Source organism: Micrasema longulum, unplaced genomic scaffold (assembly GCF_059751315.1).
Source record: "Micrasema longulum isolate JH-2025_06_02 unplaced genomic scaffold, ASM5975131v1 h1tg000250l, whole genome shotgun sequence".
Lineage (NCBI taxonomy): Eukaryota > Metazoa > Arthropoda > Insecta > Trichoptera > Brachycentridae > Micrasema > Micrasema longulum.
The window spans coordinates 1,129,416-1,150,894 of NW_028277455.1; the positions used below are offsets into that span (position 1 = coordinate 1,129,416).

The following is a 21,479-nucleotide window of genomic DNA, read 5'->3' on the forward strand; positions in this document are numbered from 1 at the left end:
ACTATTTATAATTCTATGATCTCCTTATTCCTTTTGATGTACATAGTACTGTAATTAGTAATAGTGTATTACATGAGATACCATATCAAAAGCCTTGGCTGGGCCCAAAAACACTGCAATGATCTTTTTAAGTACGAAGTACCAGCGTAGATAAAAGATTACTGATGGTAAAATAAAGTGAATCAATATTGTTATTATAGTAGGTATCAACGTAGAGAAAAAATATTTTGATATCATAACCGTCATAATTATGAATTAAAAAATATTTCGTAGAAAACATTAAAATATTTGTTGAACCAATGATGAAATTTCAAATCTAAAAAATGGAAAAACTTTAACTTCTTGATTTTTTCCGTTCAGAAAATAAGTTAGTTGGTACGTAAGTACTTTTGAGAATACTTATCGCGGCTTTTCGGAAGTTGTAGATAAAAACCTATTTTTGCATTTCTTTTCAAAAAATTTCTATGACTTTACGACGTCAGTTACGTCAGGCGGGGGCAAAGTCTGTTTTATTTATTTCATAATTTCGTTTAATTCGACCGGTTGCTGTTGAAAGCAAAGTTGGAACATCAGGATTTGGAAAAAGCGGCACGATGGCAACCTGTCGATTTTTTGGGGCTCTAAGTCGCTTTCCCCAAAGCAACGTTAGATTTAATCCTGCTCTCGGTAAAGACACGTTTACTTTTGCATAAATCAAATAAATACAAAACATACATTTTTGTTACATGGGTGACCTATGGACGGCTAATATTATTTTCGGTCTTGTGATTTCAGCTCCCCGCATTAGGTTATATGCAGCGGCTGCTAATGAAAGAGTTCATGCAAAATGTAAACTTGTTGACGGTGTATATGTAATTAGTCTGAATTCTCCAAACGTAAAGGTAGGTAAATGCCTCTGTAATCATTTAACTCGATGCATTCCGATTTATTTAAAAACATAGTGTTAATCTACTAATTATCACTTTAAATATTGATTGTCGGAGTTTTTAAATTTAGACTGCATACTTAAACGATATTTTACTTACATGCTTTTTTACTTGCACAATGTTTTACTTAGATTATCTTTTATTTACACGATTTTTACGAGAATGAAATTTTGACTTGAGTTCATGATAAATATTCTAATATTTATTTAAATACAAATATAATTAAATACCATTTAAATTATACAAAAACCCAGCACGGACCCCAATTATCTGACAGTCCTTAATTTATCATGGCATGCTCAAGAACAAATTGTGTTATTAACCCTTTTATGTGTCTCATTCTCTAATCAGCTGCATCAGTCCACCGCGATGTTTATAACAAATAATTAACAAATTGTTTAGGCCATGTATGGCATAGTATGTATATGTACTACATGTAGAGAAAAGATAACATTGTCCAGACCATGAAAATGTCCAACAGACGTGGACCAGTCCACGCAAAAGTTGTGAATCTGCCATTTGGATACTTACACAATTTGTGGAATAATCTTTGAGCTTGTAACAAAGTTGTAACATTAATCAATTTTGAAAATTGTGACTCACATATGGAAAGCTCTCCATTGAGAACACATAAATGGGATTTTTCTCAAGCCTGGGTGCTCTGTGCTGTAATTCATCACTGTAATTGGGCCTGCTGGCCTGTTGTGGTGTAAAAAATAACACTTATTAGATAAAGACTTTTTATAATAATTATTGTTTCCAACCATTTGTCTGTATTCAGGCGGATGAAGAATACAGTTATGTTTGTGAAATAGAAGCAAAACTCCGGACTAGTGTTTTAGACTCGATGGCTAAAGTATAAATTGTGAAAAAGGAAATCGAGTAGGGATAAGTCAATCTCGTGTTATAGTTGGGGCATTCGCCTACCACGCTTGAGTTGAGGCACACAATATATTTTGACATTTGAATAATGAAAATAAACTGAACATTGTGCAGTCCTCATCAGAACACAGCCATTACCATAATGAGAAGGACTCATATTTTTTTGCTTATTTACAATTTTCACATGCTCCTGATATATATGTCTAGTCTTTAAAATATTTTTAGGTCAACTCTTTAAATGAACAAGTTACCGATGAGTTCAGGGCCATTATGGGCGAAGTGGAGTCAAACCCAGCTATACAAGCTGCTGTTCTTATATCTGGTAAGCCCGGGAGCTTCATAGCCGGGGCAGATATATCCATGTTGGAGAAATGCAAGACTGCCGAAGATGGCACAACAGTATCAAAAATGGGTAAGCCATCTTGAATTATATTATTTATCGATTGATAGTAGTCCATTTAAAAGCAGTGGATATTGAATATATTGCCACTTATCTAAGCATTCCAATATATTTTTGTTCATCTTTTTAATATGCTTTTAGGACAGCAGTTGTTTGAACGATTGGAGAAATCTGGAAAACCGTATGTAGCAGCTATTCAGGGTGCTTGTTTAGGGGGAGGATTGGAAACAGCTCTGGCTTGTCACTACCGTATTGCCATGAAGGACAAGAAAACCAATCTCGGTCTTCCAGAAGTTATGCTCGGCCTCTTACCAGGGAGTGGTGGAACTCAAAGGTTTGTCAAATTAAAAAAATGTATATAAATAAACTTTTTGATATGTCCGTTCATTCAGTTCGCGTTCCTTAGTTAATGAAAATTTAAAATAGTTCTCATTCAGAATGTCATGTCGCTATTTCTGTTGCTGGCCGTCGAGTAGAGTAAGAGTGAGGAGAGCCGAGCGAGCGGTCTCCCTTACCCCCTCCCTCGGCGGCGGTCGCCTTTGGGCGACGGCCAGTAGACAGTCAGTTTGATCCAGATACTCGATACAGATAGAGTTGTGTGTTTCTCTTTGACGCCCCATGCCCTGTGAATGCCTCTCTGTACCAATACGGCCCATTAGAAAGTCCTTTTCAGTGCTATTGAGGTTGACTTGGCGGTCAGTGCTTTCTCGGTACGCCAGGCTCCCAGGCCTCCTGTTTACGCCGGGCAGGCCAATTGTCAGGCACCAGAAAGACAAAGCCGCCACCCCCCACTCCCCTCGTAACTGGCCGGTTACATAAGTATTGTTTTTTTTTATATTTGGCTGGTGCTGCAAGTTGACTTCGATAATGGTTTTTTTTTTAATAACCCATTATAGTCAACCCTATTGAATTGCGTATTCCAATCTTGCAATTATACGGAAGTTTTTATTTACTTCAATAAGATTTGTGTATTAAAATTCGAATAATGTGTAAAATATTAGAGATGCTTCGCTGTTTTTAATTAATAATATAAAAGCTAAAATGGCGAGCTTTTGTCTATCTGATTAGTGTATATTTTTATGAGTATGGATGCTTATTTAGAGTTTTAATAAACTTTGCCAACAGTACAATGATTGAATACATTACTTGTGACAGTGGTGCTCGCGCACATAAATATATATATACATACGAGGGGGGACCCAAAAAAATGGGAATTTCGTCATAACTTCTTTATTTTTTAATATTTTTACACCAAATTTTGATAACCTTCAAAGTATTCTCCCTTGACCACAACGCGCCTCTGCAATCAATCCTTTCAATGTTCCCAACATTTTTTAATTCACTTATCGGGATGTTCTTTAGGCCTTCCAGTGATATTTGTTTTACCTCCTCCACAGTGGCAAAACGCTTTCCTCTCATGCTCATGCTCATGCTTGACCAAAAACAGCATGACACCAATTGTTCACCCCCCCTACTCACCGGATCTAGCCCCCTGTGATTTCTCTTTGTTCCCCAGACTCAAAAGGGACATGAGAGAAAAGCGTTTTGCCACTGTGAAGGAGGTAAAACAAATATCACTGGAAGGATTGTTTGCAGAGGTGCGTTGTGGTCAAGGGAGAATTACTTAGAAGGTGATCAAAATTTGGTGTAAAAATATTAAAAAATTAAGAAGTTATGACAAAATTCCGGTTTTTTTTGGGTCCCCTCTCGTATATATACATATATATATATATATATATATATATTCTCATTTATTCAAAAATGTTCATCGATATATCGACTTCAAAATGTAACATTTTTTGCCATCATTTAGCTCTCCTGTAAATAATTATTACCACACTTTAGACATATATATATATATATATATATATATATATATATAGAGAATTAGTATGTTTTTAGACTTAAACCTTTCATATCTTTTATTTGATACCAATAGTAACCCTATTTTCATTATTATCTGTGATTAGTGAATATCTTTTATAAAATCTTATAGATAAACAATTTTTTACATTTTGTAATTAACTATGCTTAATTTATACTACCTATGTAAAAATCTGGATATTAATTATGCCTTGCATTATAAAAGTGGTTTATGAACTAATTTCATAGTAAATATTTATGGCTACGTAACCATTTCTGTTACTGATGGATCGCATTCTCGGCAAAATGCATTCTCAACAAGACAAATTATATTTTATAACTATAGAATCAAATGTGGGATTTTTGTTTTGTTTATATATTTTTTCGTATATATCATGATGGTGTGTGTATCTTGTATTTGTAACATTTATTTTTAAAAGAAAAAAAAAAAAGCGTAACATAAACACAAAACAGATTGACTCGTTTTGGAGTCAATAGATCAACATAACTTGTGGATAAATTGTAATTTCTTTATGACTATTTATTTATTCACACTATGAAATTCAAAATATTTTAGTGTATTTGTTGGTACAGTATCAAAATAAATTTTGGGCTCCATTATTTAGTTCCTAAATCTGTGTCCAGGCAGACAACGAATGTGTGTGAAAATAACCAAATCCTAACTGTTTGATATGATGCTGCTCTCAGAAAAAAATTCTGGTACAGGAAATCGAGTGCAGATAAGTCCGCATTGTCCGTTTCTCTGACACTGGAAGCGTATGACTGACCATCATAATATTTACGATTGAGAAATGCTCCATTTGGTGTTCTAGTGCAGTACTCTATGAACCTTTTGGTATAGTGATTATTTATCTCTAATTAAGATTACATACCTACTTTTGAAATGGATTATTGTGCTAATTTATAATTGATTTTTACAGGTTGCCAACTTTGACATCAGTTCCTACAGCGCTGGATCTCGCACTAACAGGAAAGTCACTGAGTGCGGATAAAGCTAAGAAACTCGGCATTGTTGATTTGTTAGTCTCTCCCCTTGGGCCAGGTATTAAATAATAACTTTTTATATATTATATTTATGTTTACTATAGTTTAAATTCACATTATTATTTTACAGCAGAGACCTGCATCTCTTTTTCCATTGATATCAGTTCCTAGTGGCTCTTTTTAACTTTGTGTTATGTATGGTTTACACTAAATTATAATAATTAGTATCTATAAATCATTTGTATGAAAAAAAATTCTTTTGACACTCGACTCTTTTAAGTTTCTGTACTACAAGTGTTTGCATCGAAAACAAATTATTCTCCTATTCCAAGATTGTTTAGTCTACATGTACAGAAAACTGTTTCCCACCTTTAATAAAATGGAATCTATTTGTAGAAATCAATTGAGTGATACCTGAGCTTGTCGGATTTTGCAGATTTCAGAAATATTAGTTTGAATATTTGGTATACATACAGCTACCCTCAATTCTTCGTCTAAATTAATCTTTCTAGTTTTTTAGTTTTTATATAAGTTATTGGGAAACCGAGCTCATGCAAATATGGTATTGAAAACTTTAAATAGATTTTCAGTTTCCTCATATACAGAGCTGGATATTCGTTTTGGACAGAAATCTGAAGTTTCTCTATAGTTATTTCAGAAACTTTAATTTTTAGAGTACGATTCGTTGACAAGTTAAACATATCTTCTTTTTCTTGATACGAAAATTCATAACTCCATGTATCAATCATAGCAAATGAATTTCGTATCTTGTTTTTTTTATATTGTTTATGAAAGGAAGAAATTTACTATATTCGTCATGATCGTAGAAGAACAACGCATATGATTTTCTTTAACTGTACCTGAGAGTGGTTCAAAATCTTTTTTGACGCTTTATGTCACTATTTGATAAGTACAAAAGTACATATATAATTTGATATTTGTGTTATATTTTTCAAACCTGGAATGTAAAGCCTTTATGTAACCTTTTAAAGATAAAATGTAAAAGAAAGACAATTTTGCATTTTTCGCACATCCATCTTTCTACGATCACGACGATATGTTTATAAAAGACATTACTGCTGTATATACCAAATAAAAATATTTGACTTTGTTCTTACACATTTTTCTGTCAGTTTATTAGTTAGACTTTGGCTCAAATGTGTTTCGGCTATGTACAAAAATTTAACTAATTATTTATATACACAGACTGCTAGTTTTGTTTTAGTATCTATTTTTATTGATTATGAAATATTTAGAATATAATAAGTTCCATATGGTTAAATAATGTTTTTATACAATAATAACTTTTTTACAGGTATCGCTTCCGCAGAGGAAACTAACGTCAAGTATTTAGAGGAGGTGGCAATCAAAGTAGCTAAAGACATTGTTTCTGGAACTATTAAAATTGACCGTACAAAGAAGTCCACCATGGATAAAATAATGGCTTATGCTTTAGGTTTTCAATTTATTAGGGACAAAGTGTTTGCCAAGGCAAAGGCTCAAGTAATGAAAGCATCTGGTGGTTTATACCCTGCACCCTTGAAGGTATGCGTTTTATAAATACAAGTAACCCTCCTACAACACGGTAGATAAGTTCCTATAAAATGCCTTATTATGTGAAACTGTTTTATATGAGACTCAGAGCCAGCCCAAAAAGAGGGGTTAGGTTCCAAAAAAATTCGAAAGTTTTTTGGTCACTAATAATTATACAAAAAATTATCATACAGTAGAAAATAACTTTAATAGACATTTTTATCACATAAATGTTCTATAAGGTTTTTTTTCCACCAAATACCAGTTTCGTCCCTATTAACAACTTGGTGATGTTCTTCAGTATTTTTAAATATTTTCTCTGGATAAGTCCGGCAGTTTCATGGTCAGCTGACGCAGTTTCGCTCTTGTATCTATGGGAGCTGCAACACTGGACTTGTAAGTGTTTATAAAAATATTTTTCAACCCACCTTTTGCCCGCCTGACAATCTGGACTGACAGATGACTCTCCATTTTCTTTAAGGTGTTTGCAAATTTTCAGGACTTTCTGTTAAATAATATGATGATGGTTTAAATCATTTCTTCGTTCAAATTAACAGTTTTTCCTACTGTGCATGCCACTTTTTCTCATTTTACATTGCCATCTAAAATGTGTATTTCTACATCAAAAGAAATAAAATACACCTTTCTTCAATTTTCTTTCAACCTTGTTGTGAGAAGCCGTGTTGTAGAAGGGTTTCTGCAAAATTTTAAAGGAGGGTTACCCGTATACTAATTATGTTTTTCCACGCAGTATGTGATTAATTTTCCTTATCTTTTTCGAGTCAATGATTTTCATGAATAATTCTGAAATAACTTGCTATTTTAAATGTAATACACAATCAATGATTTTTTTATTCAATATAATTTATGTAAAATAATTAGTTGATAACATCATACATACATTTCTATTCGTTTTAAGTTGACATTCTGTGCTGTTTAAAGATGGTTGTTTTAAGCTCCCTACTGATTGGTATTGTCTTGAAATATGAAGTATGTTCTTAGAATCATTAATATTATGTGAAAATTTCAAGAAATATTCTAGTAGCTTTGCAAAGGCAGCACTCAATAAGCTTGACTTGAGGATGCCACAGTTAAACATATTGTAGTATGTTACATAATAATATCGGGCCATTGCTCGAGGGTTCTTGGCTTAATATGTTGTCCCAATTTGATGCCTTAAATATGTTATTTCTCATGTTGTTTTGGTCCATTAAAAAATGAAAAAAAAAAGGAATAACTTTTATACTTTCGTGCATCAGGGTTTTTAAAAGAAAGCCGTATCTTCATTATAAAACATTTTACAGTACTTAACGTTTGAAAATGTTTATACCTTTAAGAAGTACTCCCGTTCACCATTCCCTTTGTTTCTTCCATATATGGTGGTATTCAATTGTTTGCGTTTGCTTTAAAGCATATCAAACTTTACATCTAAAAAAACCTTCACGTGGAAACTCCTGCTTTGAAATGGCTGAATAAATTTCCAAAAAACTGTTTTTATTCTTTTAAAGATTTTAGAAGTTATCAAAACCGGAGTGGAGAAAGGACCCAAAGCTGGATATGAAGCGGAAGCTAAAGGTTTTGGTGAACTCACACAGACATCTCAATCTAAAGGTCTTATTGGTCTTTTCCGAGGACAGACAGAGTGCAAGAAGAATAGATTTGGCAATCCTGAAACCAAGATTGAAACTGTAAGAAACAATCATTAAAATTTTATCTTTTTATTTTCTAGTAAACACTGACATCCGAGAACAGACGCAACAGTCTCCTATTTTTTTATTATTTTTTTTATTCAGAAAACATACAGTCATACATAATAAGTATTAAAAACAAAGATTTTGTACCATGAAAAGACCAATTAAGTTTTCATAAATTAAGTGAAAGATGTAAACATTAAATGTGACAAAAAATAAATAACGAAAAACTTAAGTGAAAAAAGAATAATCATAAACATTTACGTTTTCCATGGAGGTAATTATTGGTAATAAATAAAAATACTGAGTGCACACTGTGAGTCACCATGCACACATATGTGAACGCATACATATACACACATGTATATGCACATTTACATGCATATATAAAACATATTTGTTATTTGTTTTGTTATATATATATATAAGATAATTATAGCTGTTGGTTATCAAAATAAATAAAATAAAATAAAATACACAAACACATACATTACATACGGTACATATACATATTATAAACCACTCAAGATGTACATCCACCAACTATCCTAAATAATCAACTCCATGAAGATATTTTCTGTATAAATGCAATGTGCAGTTAAAATGTCTACATTAATACTGAGTCCATTATAGTTTTTACAGGTACGTCTAATAAATGAATTTGAGGTATAATGGTTTTTGCAAGTTGGTGGTATATAAAATAGATAGCGAGTGTCTTGAAGGTACAGCAGTGGACCTGGCTTGGTTCCTTTTTAATATTTTATAACCGATGTCTGTTATGGTTACGTTGGTTGCCAATACAATATGTTAATTCCCAATTTAAAAATTTAACATTGTGGCAGTCTCTACGTGTATCGTATCTGCATTTTGCGAGGTTTACAGGAGAGCAAAAACAAAGCTTGATATTTTTTTTTTAAGAAGCTGTCAGATACTTTAGAATTGCATGTGTCTATTCAATAGTATTTCATACAATAGTTTTTGTTCTCCTGGTATACCTCGCAAAATGCAGATTCAATAGTATACACACGGAAAGTCGATTTGTTGAGCGATTTTAGAAATCCTTATTAAAAATATTAAAAATCACCGAAATTCCTCATTAAAATCTTTTTCAAATAATGGGTTAACATATTTAAATTTCAGGTTGGAGTTCTGGGTGGCGGCCTAATGGGCGCCGGTATAGCCCATGTAAGTGTTGATAAAGGTTACAAGGTTATACTGAAAGATACCAATGCAAATGGACTGTATCGTGGACTTGGACAGATACAAACTGGATTGAGTGGAGCCGTGAAGAGGAAGAAGATGAGTGTGTATGTCTTTAATTATTTGTTTACCATTTTCAATGTCATCATATGATCTGTGGTCCAATGCAGGACATAGGCCTCGCCCTGTCTCCTCCACTCCAAATATCATCTCATTGGTGGGTTGGTTTTCTCGGTCTGCACTCGAGAACACGCTTTGTCCATCTATCATCAGGCATTCGAGTTATATGACCCGCCCATTTCCGCTTCGAGCAAAAAATCCTTTCCACCATATCACATATTTTGGTTTGACTGGATCCAGTCGTTTCTCTTTCTATCTCTTAATGTTATTCCCAGAATAACGCGTTATATACAGTAAAACCCTTGTTTTACATTTTTTAAGGGAGCAACAAAATAAAGTGTAAAAGTGAGGAAACTTTACAGTGAAGAAATAAAAAATGTATGGAAAAAAAAATTCATTAAAATATAATTATTGTAGGTACTAAATATACTGCAGAAAAATCGTAAGAACTGTCATGATTGGGGATTATTCATATTTACCAATGATTTAATAAAAAATATTTTGTAATTTTTCAAGCAATCCTACAGTATGTTATTTTTTATTGAATTAAAAAAATAAAACATGTTTAAATAATTTTATCTGGGCACTTAACCTTGAAAACACGAAAATAAAAATTAGAATTTGCATAAAATGCATACAACAAATTTTTCCATAAATATTGGGAAAAATTATTTTTATGGCATCACTTTTTTTAGTATGGCACCACAACATTACAACTGTCATTTACATCCCAGTAATTTCACACTTTTATGATAACTGTTTAAACTATCTCATTTTCACATTATGTATATAACGTTAAATAATATTTCTATTGCCAGTTTTTTAAACATTCTGCATTGTAATTTATTGATGTAAAGACTAATCTTCCTGAGCATGCGTCAACTGCATGTTACTATTTAGTAAAATGTCAAAATTAGACACTTAAACAAAATGGTCAATTACACTTACTACTTTGTACTTACATACTTTGAATTTAGTTTAAGACAATAATTTACACATTTTTTTATTTACCTCGATTTTATTCTCCATTCACGCGGCGGCGTGCGGCTCGTCTTTTGACAGATCGAATGAGTCATTGAAAAAATTCGACGTAAAACCCGGGTTATGAAAAACGTAAAAAACATTAAATAAACGTTAATAAAAAACAGACACAACTTATGTAAATGACTATTGTGTTACCTTGAACCCTGATTCGGAAATATTAAAATGGTAAAAAAATAACGATTTCCATTTTGTGGAGGATTTTATTATTTGCCAACCTTTCTCTGTGAACCGAGCATTTCTCCCGACTAGCTGGCTTTATGTTATTTGATAGACAGTACACATTAATTTTCATAATTATTGTTTATAAAATGAAGTTTTTAGATTCTAGACCCTACAATTCGTGTTTTGTGATGGTTAATTAATTTTAAAAAAGTTATTTAACTGTATTTTCAGTAATTTCTTATATGAGCCTTTTATCTTTTTTTTCAGTATCGAGAAGGACAAATATCTTGCAAATCTTACTCCCACATTAGACTATTCCCGATTTAAGAATGCTGATATTGTGATCGAAGCTGTTTTCGAGGATTTAAGCATCAAACATAAAGTTATTAAGGAATTGGAAGCCGTTGTTCCCAAACATTGTATTATCGCAACAAATACTAGTGCTATTCCCATAACCAAAATCGCTGCTGGCAGTGCTCGACCTGACAAAGTTATCGGTATATCTTTACTTATTTTAACATTCTATGTTAACTCCGAAAGTTTGGAAAATGAAAAAAATTCTATAAATTTTAATTATTTGTCATGCATTTATATTAAAATATAATATACCAAACATGTTTTATCTCAAGCAAAAAACATTATACTACGTATATATATTTTCTAATTTATTAGCGATTGAGTTTTTGTGAATTGAGTTAGCTAGAAAGTTTCCAAAATATCACTTAATTGCCTCGTATATCATAATATTAACTTTCAATATCGATTGAAATTCTTATTGTTAAAAAAGTAAATTAATTTTTGCATTCACCAGTTAGGTCTGATGATCTGAATAAATAACATTTTTGAGAAGAATAAATTAGTAAATCGCAGGTAAAAAACCTGAATAAGGAAATTGAGGGGAGATAAGTCCGCCTCGTAGCGTAGTGGCTGGTGCATTCGCCTACCCCGCTCGAGGTCCCGGGTTTGATTACTGGGATGATCGACATAAAGTATTTAATTGAAATGTGGTTCTGCCCTGCAGTATTTCGTGTTCCTGGATGGCACCTGAAGCGTAAGACTGATCACCTTGCTTTCATGTAACAGGCGATTGAAATACGCTGCATTTGTTGAACCAATGCAGTACCCTATGAACCTTCGGGTGCAGAGAGGGGTATGATGATGAAACATGGGCAAAATATTTAATGTTACACTGTGTGTTATGTGGCTACTCAACTTGGCCAATGATAGGTCTTGTATGCCTAGGCTTTGTAGACTTTCATACTCTTTTTCAAAAATATTCTCCATCTCTGATAAAATAATGTATATCATCCCAATTATTTATCTATCATCTAATTTTTTTCGCATTCGCAAAACTCTAGATTTAATTCCTCAATTCAATAATATAAGCTGTTTTTATCGGTGTCCTGTAAAAATAACAAAAATGACTTACGTCATTGCGGTGCTGTTACTTAAGGGTCAACATATAAGTATATTATGTTTTTTTTGTTTTTAATTCTATTCCTTGCCAAAAAAGAGACAAGCTCTTGTGCTTGGAGAGGAACTAACACAAAATCATTCATACTTAGAATTTATTAGTTATCTCGATTGCGTTTATTAATGAAAATTCTTGTGGCATTGGAATAAAAGAACTTTTATCGGCTAGGAATGCACTATTTCTCTCCTGTGGACAAAATGCAGCTATTGGAAATCATCACCCATCCCCAGACCAGCAAGGAGACCAGCGCTGCTGCTGTTCAGGTTGGCCTTAAGCAGGGGAAGGTAGTTATAACTGTCGGAGATGGACCCGGCTTCTATACTACCAGGATCTTGGCAACCATGCTCGCTGAAGGCATCAGGTATAATCTAAAACTGTTTGATGGCAATTTGTATTGTACAGGGTGTGGCGAAGCCGACTGAAGAGTTTTGAGAGATTATGAATAAGGAACGATACACCTTAGAAATAAGCAGCTTATTTTATTAAAATCTGTTTGTAATCTTATTTTTTGGATCATGTTTTAAAAATGGTATCAACAAGATGGAGGCCATCAGCAGCAATACCTTGATGATGGCGATTTTTGAACTTTTCTCTTGATTTTCGGCACATTTCAATCGGTATGGCCGCGATTTCGTGGAGTAGTCTTTTGTGGAGTTGCCGTTGTTTTCAGCCCAGTATCTAAATTTTTGTTTATTATTGACACTGACTGTCGGCTCCAAAGAGATGAAAATGAGCCTCGTCGTTACAGAAAAAAGTTGCTATCTGAGGGATTTGCTGAAGCATTTCCTGACAGCAATTTTAGCGGTTTGCATATCGTAATGGTAACACTCAATTCTTGAACAAACTTTAATTTGTAGGAATGAAATGACAAATCTTAATGAAGAATTCTCAAAGAGCGATGTGACATCCCCAAAGTGACAGTGTGCTTTCAAGCTGAGTGTTTTGGTGACTTCAAATGCTGCTCTAACCAACTGCATATTTTCAGGGGTTTTTAACTGTTCTGGGTGCAAAATGTTCAGTTTTTCTTAAGTACTTCCAGTTTCTTCCAATTCCAAATTTGATTGTGTTAGCAAAAGGTCTGAAAGGATGCATGAAATGCTGAAATGCTGAAGTGTCAAAAATAGCCCTTTGTGTGGCGATCACTGAACGGTTATTTTTGTAAAATGCGTGCACAACAAAATCTTAATGCACTCCAATCCAAATCATGGTCACAACTAAAAACGGGATGATAGTAGGAATACAATGAGACTACCGTACTCGCATTTGTCTACCTTAATCCCCGATTGAGAAATTGAAACTACTCAGTCGGCTCTGCCCCACTGTGTACTTCACTCAGTTGTAATTATTAAAAACTTTCCATCTCTGCTGTAATATGTTAATCTTAATTACATCTCTTCTTTTTTCCTATTCGTCTCTTTTATTACTAATTTTTATTCTGTTTCCACAGATTACTTCAAGAAGGAGTTGATCCAAGAGATTTGGACAAATTGACTAAGACATTTGGATTCCCCGTTGGAGCAGCCACTTTAGCTGATGAAGTCGGCATTGATGTTGGTAGCCATATCGGTGTCGATCTATCAAAGGTTAATTTTCTAATGTTGTTTATAGATAAACTTTACTTACATAAATATAGTCATGAAAACTTATAAATTAACATTTTTTTGTAATATTTTTTAAATCACACAAAAAAAAAATTAGTACCTTCATATAATTTTATCTCTAGTTTTGTATTTTGTATTATGGTTTACTTCAAAAACCTCATTGCATGCTCCTGATGTATACCTAAAAAATGTTTTTTTTAATAACAGTAAGTTTAAGAATTTAAGCTAGTTAAGATTTTTTTAAGGTTTTACCAATCGCTTTTGTGACAATATTTATGTTGTAGTTTATATTTTTGAATGCGGGAAGCTGGGTAATTTTTATTGTCATATTAATATTTGATTTACATACTTTTTAGGCGTTTGGAGAAAGATTTAGCGGTGGAAATACAAACATAATGCCAGATTTAGTAAAAGCTGGATTCATGGGTCGAAAGTCTGGTAAAGGACTTTACATCTATGAGAAAGGATCCAAACACAGAGAGGTTAATGATGAAGCCGTCAGACTGGTCCAAGAAAAGTATGCACTGCAATCAAAGGGAGCTAATTCAAATGAAGACATGCAACTTAGAATGGTATCACGGTAAGAATTTTTATTTATGAAAAAAAAATGTCCATTGTAGTTTTACAAATCAAAATGACAGAGCGATTTGATCCCCCCCCCCCCCCCCCCCCGTGAATGATTCATCATGACTGGGGATTTTAAAGCAATTTTAAGACGCCATCGATTATATGACAAACCCCAAATTTACAGACACCAAAAGAGGAAAAAACTTCAACCTAAAAAAAAAGTTATCATGCATTGGCTAGAATTGCAAATAGAAATGAATGCATAACTTCATTTTTATAAACTGGCTGTGTTTTTTTAGATTTGTCAATGAAGCCATTATATGTCTAGAAGAAAAGATTTTGGATAGTCCCTTGGAAGGAGATGTGGGAGCAGTATTTGGTCTTGGGTTCCCCCCATTCACCGGAGGACCGTTCAGGTAAATCTACTACTCCTTATATGTTCTCCACTTTTCCTTAATTTCCTCATTCCTGTAGTGTTGCATAACGTCATCGATGAAATAATGTGCTTTGTAAATAGTCATTATTCTGCTATCTGTTATGCTGGCTCGTGTCTAGCCTACATGAATCTATAGTAATTATATGGTAGGAGGAGTTATTTATTTAACTTTTTGTACATAATGTTATTTGTACATTGGCGGGCTTATTGCCAAATGGCAATTTCTTCCAACCAACCAATAAAATAATAGTTTAATTTTTATAATTTAAGTTACCGAACATATTTAATAGAAAATGAAGATTAAAAAGCTTAAGATATATAAAAACAGAAATAAATGTATTTGTTTATAAATAACCTTAAATCAAAACTATTATTCAATGGGAAAAAGGAAAAAAGAGGAAAGAGGAAAGGAAGAGAAAGGAGATGTTTCTTCAGACGTGATTTAAACAGAGATAATGTACGGGGCTTATGACCTGTTATTGGCTGATTTAAGTGGCTACTTTACAGACTATAACATTCACAATTCTGGGCATATTTGAATTCCTTCAATTCTTTCATCTGTTGATGTTGTTCTTCATCTCTGTTGTAATATGTTGGCTTTTATAATGTTTATACAAATTGGGTTTGGAGAAAAAAATAGTACATAACATGTATATACCTACATTGTATTTTTTTCAATAGATGGGTGGACGCTTACGGAGCTGGAAAACTCGTCAGCAAAATGGAAGAATTTGCCGCTATTTATGGTGTTGCTTTCAAGCCGTCTCAAACTCTCACGGACATGGCAAAGGATCCCTCCAAAAAGTTCTACAAGTGAATCCCTTCCCACCTTAACACGACCATACAATAAGCTCTCCAACTTTTCTATTAGCAATACGAATAACATTTAGGTTTATTCATTTTCATATTGAATTTGACATAGCCATATAATCAACAATCAACTATATTCTATTTGTTTAATCTTCAATTAGGTGTGAATATAGCGGACGATTGATGAAATCACATCCCTGAATTGTTATAAAGTTGAATAATTTCATAAATAAAAATACACACATATTTATTTATGTTATAAAATAGACTGTTAAAAAACAGAATAACAAATTAACTGATGATATCATTCATTATATAATAATATACAATTGAAGATTTTAATACTCTATTGTAGATATTTTTGAAAGACTTTAATCGACAAAGCTGTAACTATAAGTATAATATATTTTTTTATAGGTACGGAAAATCAATATCTTAAAGTTTGTTAAAATGATTATGTATTATAAAAAAAGTATCGATCGTACCTTAGAAAGGAATGCTTATTTTTCATTTATGTATTTTTTATCATTATTATTTTTAAGTTAAGCCCATTTTTATTCATCATAGAATTTTGATAGATTTTTCTTGCTCTTTATATTCTTACCACATTTTACAGAATTTATTATAATGTTTATTATATTTAAATAAAATACTACCTACAAACTTGAAAGAGACAATTATGTTTTGATTCAGTAATGTGTTGTATTTTTATACATTTTTATATTACAATTGGTTTGAATAATAAAAGATAATTTATTCTTTACAAGGAGTTTTTATTTCCTACATTTTTCTCTTCGTAATCTTTTGGCCGATAATTTGAAGAAGGATCCAAAATTGGCCATAGAGCTGTTTAAAAAATGCCTTTTCTAATTTTCTAAACCTGCCAACCTCTCCATAATGTCTAAAACAAGTAAAAATCTTTAAGCTCTATAATTGATTGATAAAATACGATAGTTAAGAGGTTTGCAAAAATTAAATTAAAATTATTTAAACGCATATTAGAATGCATAAAATTTAGTGCCATACGAACAAAGTTAAAAAATTCAACGCGCGGTCTTACTTCTCTTTATACAAACATAGTCCTGTATTTTCTCCCTGGGTTAAGCAAACGCGATGAATGATCAATAAAAACGACAGAAGAACCCTCAACACACCGTACCACTTTACAACATGACACAATGTATTTCTACCTTGACTTGGCATCACGACAGATCCTACCTTAAAAATTGGAATTGAGTTGGGGTACAGTAGGATCTAAACCCTAGGATCTTTGATCCGTGAGTTCTGAACACAGGACCGCAACTCGTTTAAATAAGACAAGAGTATATTTTTATTAATATTTTATTTTTATTTTAAATAATCTAATATACTATATATTTCTTGAATTTGCTTTCTGTATTCTTGAATACCTAGCTATAGATATTATTTGTGTTCGTTTGGAAAATATGGTAAGTTGTCATTATTAAAGATGATTAGCAAGTACTTAATTTCCACGTAAAAATAGATAATAAGTTTGGGCTCAATGTACATATAGGGGATGTATGGACAAAATGAAATAGTGTTTTTATTTTGATTAATATATTCTTGATTATAAAAACTAGAACAGTCATCATCAGTAGCGCTACAGCCCGTTGTGGGCCCTGGCCTTCTCCAGAATTTGTCTCCATTCGTCCCTGCACCCCGCGGCTCTTCTCCAGTTCGTCAGGCCAATCGCTCTAATGTCACTTTCCACATTATCCAGCCATCTTGATTTTGGTCTGCCTCTGCTTCGTCTGCCTTCCGGAGTGGTATAAATAATCTTTTTTGGGGTGTGGTTATCATTCATTCTGTGCACATGGCCCAACCATTGTAATCTTCTTATTTTGATGAATTGTGCAATGTTGGGTTCGCCACACAGTGCCTCTAATTCATGATTAAACCGTCTCCTCCACACTCTGTTTTGGTTGACAACACGAAATATCTTCCTTAATATTTTTCTTTCGAATACTAATACCATATTTTCACCTCTTTTGGTCATAACCCAGCATTCGGCACAATATGTAATGACCGGTCTGAGGAGAGTTTTGTAAATAATGGTCTTAGTTTTTCTAGTGAGCAATTTGGATCCTAGATGTTTAAACAAGCTATAATAACATATGTTGGCTGCCGATAGCCGCGCTCTAATCTCGGTACTATAATTGTTATCATTAGTCATTTCAGTACCTAAATATTTAAAGGAATTGACATTGTCTATGTGGTGTGAACCATTGCAATTGCCTGTTGTACATAGTTTATTTGTGACTTTCTTGCAAACATATATTTTGCCTTAGATGCATTTATTTTAAGACCCATGTCATTTGCAGCCATTTCAAGCTTTAAGAAATCATCTTTTATTCCCGGGACAGTTCTGAAAATTAAGTCTAGGTCATCTGCATAGGTTAATATCTGGGTGGTCTTTCTAAAAATAATTCCTGTTGTTTCTACTCCTGCATCTCTTATGGATTTTTCAAGAGCAATATTAAACAACAGGCATGCCAGTGCATCACCTTGCTTTAGACCGTTGTACGTCTGGAATGGATCTGACTTGCTGTTTTGAACCTTCACCAAGCATTGTATTTTAGACATTGTCATCTGAGTGAGTCTTATTAGCTTTTTAGGAATCCCCAATTCCACCATTGCCTCGTACAGTTTCGACCTCTTGATACTGTCATATGCCGCTTTGAAGTCAATAAACATGTGGTGGGGTCTCAATGTTATATGCCAGCATTTTTTCCAGTATGATCTTCAATGCAAATATTTGGTCAGTTGTTGATCTATCTGGTCTGAATCCACTCTGGTATTGTCCTACTATATTTTCGACTTGTGAGGGAAGTCTTTTAAATAAGAATGCAGCAAAGACTTAGTAAGCTGTGTCTAGCAGTGTTATACCTCTGTAATTATCACAGTTCATGGCATCTCCCTTTTTGTGCAGGGGGCATATAACACCGATGTTCCAGTCGTCTGGCATCGTTTCCGTTTCCCATATGTTAATAATTAAATCAATTTTTAGGAATCCCCAATTCCACCATTGCCTCGTACAGTTTCGACCTCTTGATACTGTCATATGCCGCTTTGAAGTCAATAAACATGTAGTGGGGTCTCAATGTTATATGCCAGCATTTTTTCCAGTATGATCTTCAATGCAAATATTTGGTCCGTTGTTGATCTATCTGGTCTGAATCCACTCTGGTATTGTCCTACTATATTTTCGACTTGTGGGGGAAGTCTTTTAAATAAGAATGCAGCAAAGACTTAGTAAGCTGTGTCTAGCAGTGTTATACCTCTGTAATTATCACAGTTCATGGCATCTCCCTTTTTGTGCAGGGGGCATATAACACCGATGTTCCAGTCGTCTGGCATCGTTTCCGTTTCCCATATGTTAATAATTAAATCATTTAGTTTTGTGCAAACACCACTACCGCCATATCTGAGCAGTTCTCCATGGATATTATTATGCCCAGGTGATTTATTGTTTTTGAGATATTTTATTGAGTGACATATTTCATCCAATGTGGGTGGTGTTTCAGTATTATTGTTTTCACCAAAGTCTACATCTATTGTATTACCTTTTGTGTCAGAGATTCCATTAAGCAGCTCATCAAAATGTTGCATTTAGCGCTTTAGAATATCTGTTTTGTCATTATCACCATCTTTTGATCTGCATGTGACAAGTCTTGGTTTAAATTCCTTTCTCTGTTCGTTGATGCATTTGTAAAATTTCCTTGTTTCGGCTTGTGATCTCGTTGTTTCAAGTTCACGTATCTGCCCTTGTTCGTATCGTCTCTTTTTCACTTTATGCACCCTTTTCTCCTCTCTTCTCCTCTGTTTATATTCCTCCTCTGCACCTTTAGTTTTTTTCTGTTGCATGTCAGCTTTGTTTTTCTGTTCAGTCACCTGTTTGTATTCATTATCGAACCAGAGTGACCTTCTCTCTTGCCTCTTTATTCCAAGTACCTCATTGGCCACACTCTTTATTGTGTTTTGACACTCATTCCACACCTCGTTTATATCCTGGTTTTCATTTATGTTTTGTAGGGACTGTGCTATTGCCGTTTCGTATCTTAGTCTTATTGACCTATCCTTGAGTGCTTCAGTATTGACCTTTTGTGCTTTTTCCGTTTGGTGCATTTTAGCTCTGGATATTCGTGCTCTAATTTTACTTACTACTAGGAAATGATCAGAATCACAGTTGGCTCTTTTATATGTTCAAGAAGGTTAGAAACATGTCTGCCATCTATTAATATGTGATCTATTTGATTCAATGTGTTTCCATCGGGCAACTTCCATGTAATCTTATGTATGTCCTTCTGTGGGAATAATATACCTTCTATGGACATACCTCTCGATGTTGACAGGTCAATGTGGTGGCTATAGTGGCCTATTGTCGGACGGTGAATATCATCCTTTCCTACTTTGGCATTCATGTCTCCAATTATTATTTTCATATAATTTCTGGAACATGTGTCATAAGTTTGTTCCAGCACATTGTAACATTCATCTTTTTCATAGTGTATTTTCTAGTTCTAGGTTGCAGTATTTAACAAACATATTTGGTTTATTATCTACAGACGGCTTAGGTTTAATTATAAATAATAATAGGTAGGTATATGAAAGATAAACCAAAAACCAGTCCATACAGTTTTGGTAAAACGACATAAATTTCGGACATAATGACATACAATATTATTAGAACTGACATTTAGGCTGTAGTCTAGTAAAACGCACAAAAAATGAGGAAATCATACGATTTTGCCATTTTAAAACGATTTTTTTTCAAAATCGCGAAATTAAAAAAAATAAGGAAACTTGCATAAGATAAAAACAATATTTTTTAAAGGCATTTCCGTTAAAAAATGTACTTAAAAGTTTTATGTAACTTAAATATTATTATTTTTTGACCGGCAGATTATGCCTTTTAAAATTAAGACCAAATTTTGGTACATAGATTCTTATTTAAAGACTAAGTATGTCTAGGTCCATATGGTTCGATTTGGACCACAAGAAATTGGTTATCATCGTCCTGTAGCGCTCGCCGTTGACGGTGACCGCCTCACCAACGTCGTTTTCTCAAAATCCACACAAACGGTAACTTTTTGAGGATGCATTATGACCTGGTGAACCTCGCGTGGGTTAGTGTTGTCCCCCTATATAGCTATTTTGCTTGTTAACACAGCCATTCATCCAAAAATATGCCTCGTCGCTAAAAAATATTTTTCGGCAAAAATTGGGGTCGTCTTCCAAACGATTCGAAGCTCAGTCAGCGAACAAACGGCGTTGTCTATGGCCATGAACTTTGAGCTACTGGGTCAATGAAAGCATTCGCCCCTTTCCCGAAACTGTTCATAAATACTTGAGTCTTTCTTCAGTTTCGCATATCAATATCTTTTTTAAAAAAAACTAATTAAGCGAAAATTTAATATTTCTTTACAATCAAACCGCGAAAATAACAAAACAAATAAACTTTAAAAACTTTTATTGTACCCCTCACTGCAGTATTGTCAGTTTGTGATCAATCAAATACACATGGTCAGCACAATCACCTTTTTCTAATTTCCCAGTATGACAGTGGAGGAATACAGTGTTAGTTCCAAATTGAGACCGCGGCCGCACGCTCCAGATCCCGCGTCTGGGTCAGTTGGATCGTGTTCGAGTGTAGGCCTAAGTCCCGATGCAATATTCGCCAAGTTGAAGTCTGCGAAAGGCCAAGTTCTTGTGCGCCGCGAGGAATTGACTGCTTCGGGTTCTGC

At 33.6% G+C, this 21,479-nt stretch overlaps 1 protein-coding gene across 1 annotated transcript; it reads left to right on the forward strand.

The window, feature by feature from the left end:
* The first annotated feature begins 447 nt into the window (after window positions 1–447).
* Mtpalpha (monolysocardiolipin acyltransferase Mtpalpha) lies at window positions 448–16,477 on the forward strand. The gene is made up of 14 exons (XM_088223737.1): window positions 448–666; window positions 775–881; window positions 2,034–2,220; window positions 2,350–2,542; window positions 5,013–5,134; window positions 6,392–6,621; window positions 8,118–8,297; window positions 9,441–9,607; window positions 11,094–11,323; window positions 12,469–12,661; window positions 13,748–13,883; window positions 14,258–14,481; window positions 14,768–14,884; window positions 15,586–16,477. Exons 1-14 carry the CDS (start codon window positions 594–596, stop codon window positions 15,719–15,721), a joined length of 2,295 nt encoding a protein of 764 aa, XP_088079863.1. The 5' UTR covers window positions 448–593; the 3' UTR covers window positions 15,722–16,477.
* Window positions 16,478–21,479: the final 5,002 nt, after the last annotated feature.

Excerpts from the sequence above, each read along its gene's own strand:
- Mtpalpha (XM_088223737.1), top strand. The coding sequence starts at position 594 with ATGGCAACCTGTCGATTTTTTGGGGCTCTAAGTCGCTTTCCCCAAAGC. Across the intron at positions 667-774 it reads TAGATTTAATCCTGCTCTCG|CTCCCCGCATTAGGTTATAT; the intron begins GTAAAGACACGT and ends TTGTGATTTCAG. Across the intron at positions 11,324-12,468 it reads TCGACCTGACAAAGTTATCG|GAATGCACTATTTCTCTCCT; the intron begins GTATATCTTTAC and ends TTTATCGGCTAG.